This window comes from Podarcis muralis, chromosome 3, assembly GCF_964188315.1.
Source record: "Podarcis muralis chromosome 3, rPodMur119.hap1.1, whole genome shotgun sequence".
NCBI classification, from domain to species: Eukaryota; Metazoa; Chordata; class Lepidosauria; order Squamata; family Lacertidae; genus Podarcis; species Podarcis muralis.
Window position 1 is genome coordinate 59,575,291 of NC_135657.1, and position 5,072 is coordinate 59,580,362.

The 5,072-nt window shown below is 52.8% G+C and overlaps 1 protein-coding gene across 2 annotated transcripts; it reads right to left on the reverse strand.

The window, feature by feature from the left end:
• Window positions 1-984: 984 nt before the first annotated feature.
• On the reverse strand, window positions 985-3,706 carry LOC144327259 (uncharacterized). Of its 2 annotated transcripts, XR_013392230.1 has the most exons (3): window positions 3,326-3,706; window positions 2,013-2,912; window positions 985-1,112 (listed from the first exon to the last, which is right to left on the reverse strand). XR_013392230.1 is itself a non-coding variant. In XM_077925942.1 (2 exons), the coding sequence occupies exon 2, from the start codon at window positions 2,880-2,882 to the stop codon at window positions 2,271-2,273; it is 612 nt and encodes a 203-aa protein (XP_077782068.1). In that variant the 5' UTR covers window positions 2,883-2,912; window positions 3,326-3,706; the 3' UTR covers window positions 1,903-2,270. The 2 variants fall into 2 exon arrangements, 1 of the variants encoding a protein (XP_077782068.1); XM_077925942.1 differs by lacking the exon at window positions 985-1,112 and having other exon boundaries at window positions 1,903-2,912.
• Window positions 3,707-5,072: the final 1,366 nt, after the last annotated feature.

Consider the following 5,072-nt stretch of genomic DNA (forward strand, 5'->3'; position numbering starts at 1 on the left):
GACCCTTTTGCGGAGGGGCTGGGGAACAACGACCCTGCTTCCCCATAACAGGCACCCCTTGTGGGCCGACAGTTCCTGCTTGCGGGTTGTGTAGCCGACGAATTCTGGCCCGGGGCTGCTGCTGGGCCATCCCCTCCACACCCAGTCCAGGACCCGGGAGATGACCCTATCTTTCTTGGAATGGTGTGCAACTTCTTGTGCCTGAATGGGGCAGTCGGGAAGCAGCTCCAGGCTCATAACCTCTTGTGCAGGTGCTGGGTCGGGGCCTGTTTCTGGTAGTGGTAGCCTGCTGAGGGCATCCGCATGGCCCATCGCCTTCCTAGGACGGTAAATCAGTGCATACTGGTAGCTGGCAAGGAAAATTGACCACCTGAGGACGCGAGGAGACAGCACTTGGGGGGTCTGCTTTTCAGGGGCAAACAAGCTAAGCAACGGCTTGTGGTCCGTCACCACGGTGAAGGGCCGCCCGTACAAGAAATCATGGAATTTTTTTACTCCCTTCACGATTGCCAGACCCTCCTTGTCGATTTGCGAGTAGTTCCGCTCGGTTGTGTTGAGTGTCTGGGAAAAGTATGCCACTGGTACCTCTCTTCCATCCGGGAGTTGGTGTCCCAGGACAGCGCCGATTCCATAGGGCGAGGCGTCGCATGCTAGCACCACCGGCAGCCTCTCGTCGAAGCGTGCCAAGACCGAGTTTGAGACAAGCAAGTCCTTGACTGCCTGGAATGTGGCCTCCTGGCGCTGGCCCCACACCCAAGGGGCCCGCTTGTCCAGGAGTCTGTGTAGGGGCTCCGCTACCGCCGCCTTGTGGGGAAGGAAGGAATGGTAAAAGTTCAATAGTCCCAAGAAGGCCTGGAGCTCAGTCTTGTTCTTGGGCGCTGGGGCATCACAAATGGCCCGTACCTTGTCCCCAGTCGGGTGGACCCCTTCTGCGTCCACCATAAATCCCAGAAAGTCCACCTGAGGCACTCCTAGTAGACATTTTTCCCGCTTCACCTTGAGACCCGCCGTCTGGAAACGGTGCAGAACGGTGCGGAGGCGGTCCTCAAACTCCTCTGGTGTGGGCCCGGCAATCAACACATCATCGAAGAAGGGGGTGACGCCAGGAATCCCTTTAAGGAGAGAGTCCATTAGATTCTGGAATATGCCTGGTGCCACGCTGACACCGAATTGCAGCCGCTTTACCCTGAATGCTCCTCTGTGCGTCACAATCGTCTGTGCCTCTGCTGTAGCCTCATCTACTGGCAGCTGTTGATATGCTTGGGCCAAGTCCAGCTTGCCAAAAATTTTCGACCCAGCCAGGGTGGCAAGAACATGGCTGACCACTGGCACTGGGTATGCATGGGCCGTGAGGGCCTTGTTTATGGTACATTTGTAGTCTGCGCAGATGCGGACCGAACCATTAGGCTTGACGGGTGTGACAATTGGGGTTTCCCAGGGGGCATTAGGCACCGGCTCCAGCACCCCTTGCTCCACAAGCCGGTCCAATTCCTCGTCTATACGGGGTTTCAGGGCGAATGGGACCCGGCGGGCCTTGAGCCTGACCGGTCGTACTGCGGGGTCAAGCTGTAGAGCAATGGGGGGGCCGGTATACTGTCCCAATTTCCCATCGAAAACCCCCGAAATTCCTTGCATATGGCGTCCACGTCTACTTGTAAGCTAGTGTGGTTCACCCCGGTGACGGCTAGCCCCAGTGGTCCAAACCATGCCAATCCCAGTAAGCTAATGTAGGGGCCCTTGACCACAAGCAAGTCCAGTTGCCGCGTCCGCCCTCGGTATTGCACCCTGAAGGTCCCCACCCCCATTGTGGGGACCTTACGTTTCTGGAAGTCCCGGAGGGTGAATGGGGCCGGCCTGAGTTTGGGACCCCCCGTAGGACACAGTTTTCTTAAGGTCTTTGCCGAGATTATGGATAGAGTTGAACCCGTGTCAAGCTCCATGCGGCATGGGGCCCCCTCTATCTGTACCTCGACATAAATTTTCTCTACGTTGGGGTGGGGCAACTGGTATACCTGGAAGTCCGTGAGCTCCGTCGAGTTGCCTTGGTGTGTTGGGCCCCGGGACCTGGGGCTCTTGGATTGGTCATCTGATGCCTGGCGTCGGGTGGGCCGAGCCCGACACACCCGGGCGATGTGTCCCAATTTTCTGCACTGCCTGCACTCTGCGTTGCGGAAACGGCAGGTCCTCCTCTCGTGACTTTCTCCACAGCTTGCGCAGTTCCCTCCTTCTCGTCGAGGCAGCTGTGGTATGTGGGCTGCTTGAGTGCGCTGCTATACTCGGTGCACCTCCTCCCTGTCGGATCCTGAGTCGTCGGTGAGGTCTTCGTGGTGGACCCTCGGTTGGGATGACAGGCTCGGCCGTGCCTCTTGCGTCGACCTCTCGGCAGCTTCCGTTGCCAGGGCCTCCTCCAGAGCGACCTGGAACGTTAGGTCCTTCTTAGCGTAGAGGCGTCGTTGCAGCTTCTCATCCTTCAGGCCACCGACGAGGCGGTCACGAAGCATGTTCTCCAGCTTTGAGAAGTTGCAGAACCGGGCGGCTTGGCGGAGAGAGGTCACAAACCCAGTTATGGTTTCCCCAGGGGCTTGCCGCTTTGCGTAGAAGGCATTTCGATGAGCCACCACTGAGGGCTGTGGCGAAAAGTGCCCCTTCAGCTGTTCCATTATTGTTTTGTATGGAACAGTAGCGACGTCTTCAGGCGCAAGGAGAGCCCGGGCGATTTCAAACGTCTCCTCTCCGCAGACGCTGAAGAATATCGCCCTCTTCTTGGCGTCTTCTTCGTCGGTGACCCCTTTGGCTTCTAGGAGGAAGGTGAAACGGGAGGCGTACGCTTCCCAGTCTCCAGATGCTGGGTTGAACGGCGAGAAGCTGTTGTCGGTTGCCATTCTGAGTTCCTTGTGTCCCGGAGCTGAAGCCTGGTGTCAGGGAACTGCCATCGGAAGGACGGGAGGTGGAAAGGCTCACTGAGGTTGAGAGAGACGTAGCAGCTGAAGAGGGAACCAGTAGGGGGAGAGAAGGAACTCCAAGGGAAAGTGAGTCGGAGGGATGGCTCAGAGACACTTCCAGCGAAAACAGTGGGGAGGTCTCAAGACCTCCTATAGGGACACCCACTCCTCGCCGGAAACTGTCACGCCGAGAGTCCAGAAGACGTGTTTCCGTTAAGGAGCTTTTATGTTGGAAGAGATTCCGAAAGCGACCACTTTCGGATTCTGCTAGCGACTGACGCAGCCATGCCGGAGGGGCTCCGTCGCAGGCAGAGGTTTGAGAACTTGACCAAACTCTGAGGGACTTGCATTTTACGCACAAGCAGCTCATCATCCCATCATACCTGGATACACGGTGCGAGGCAGCGGTGCGGCAGGTGGCGGTGCTGCGGTGCTGTGTGTGGCCGTCAGCTCAGCGGAATCCCATCCTCGTCGCCAGTGAAATATACTCAGAGTCGCAAAGTGATTTCATGCTCTTTATTCAGCTCATAGTGGTGAGGAGGAATGAATGAATGTCCCCTCAAAGTATCTGCTTTATATACATTATTTACACAATGGGCTGCACATGATTGGCTAATTCCGGAATTCTACTGTAAGCCAATCAGGTTGTGGATTCACTTCTATCTGGAGCATGATTGGGTAGTTCCTGCCAACCAATCATACTGCTGCATTGTTCTAGGACCAATCAGACTGCTGCCTTTTGGATCCTATTCAACTCAGTACATAACACCTTGCTGCACTACAAAGAAAAAAATGGGTCCCTTGATGTTATAGTGATGTTAAGAGATTAACAGGTGGGTGGGCCCAATCCGCTTATGAAGAATAGGTTGACTGGATCTAGTTCTCCACTGCTATATTACAGGATCCAACTCTGGATTTTACCAGGGCTATGATACCGTTGGCCAGACGTTCTCTGTCCAGGAAAGGTACAGCAGCCTAAGCTGATAAAGAGGTTTCCCCTCCATCATACTGCTTTGAACACTCTTATTCCCAGCAGGATTGAAAGCTATTTAGACCTTTCATCATGGGTTTAGGCAAACATAGTGTTTAATTTGGCTCTATCTGATCAGACACATCCCATAGTTTCTGGGTCTGCTGTGATGAATTTTAAGTGGCTGTGCCTTGCCTGCTGCTTAAGAAATTTAGTTGGTTCATTACCTTAGGGAGATAGGCTGTGCTATAATTTCTAAAAGTGTTATTTATTTATTTGTTTATGTTTACCTCACCTAAAAAAAGTCCGGCAAATTATAGGTAAAATCAACAAGTCCTCCAGAGAATTCTTCTTCTGCCATCTTGGAAAACAATTGGTGGAGCTTATGACTGATGTGGCAGGCCACTGTCTTTTAGACTCCCAGGGGAGATCTGTCAGTTCCCTTCCCTGAGCATGTACACACTGAACTTACAGGCGCTTTTATTTGTTCAGGCATTTGGAAGGAGATAGGAACATCCAGACACTGCAGATTTTAAAGCTGTCATTCTGTCTCTCTCCCCCTCTCAAAATGGTTTTAATAAGATTTTGTTAGTTGGTCTGAGTGACCTTCCGAGAGGAGTCCCTTCATGCATGCGATGAAACATCAAGTTTGGGATTGTATGCCATGGTGCCATGCCACACATTTCAGCCCATTCAGCTGTAGAATGACCCTGCAGTGCAGTGGGCCTTATTGAAGCAGTGGCTGCAAAGCTTGGGAGCTGCACAGAAATTGTGCAAGCTTTGGAACTGCACAGGCTGGCAATGGGAAAATGAGAGCGCTCTTGTAAGGACTCTTGGTCTGGGGTGAAGTCCCAGAAGCTGCATTGTGCAAGTGCTTGCTGGCTAGAGGGGAGGGACCAAGCAAGTATATAATACTGTTATGAATTCTACTTGTATTGACCCAGAGTGGAACTCCAACGTATAGTTAGCAGAGTAAAAACTTAAATACGTTGCAGGATTCCAAAAAACTAAACCAGAGATCATTGTATTTTATCCAGCAAAGTTTACTGCTGCTACTGAAGGTAAATGAGCATAATGGTCACAAATCCATACATTCAGGATTGGCACCGTTCATGAGAAACCCAGTTGTAGCAAACCTAAGCTAAACTTACAATAACTTG

Bases quoted from the DNA above. Each gene is read 5' to 3' on its own strand.
- LOC144327259 (XM_077925942.1), bottom strand. From the start codon at position 2,882: ATGGCAACCGACAACAGCTTCTCGCCGTTCAACCCAGCATCTGGAGAC.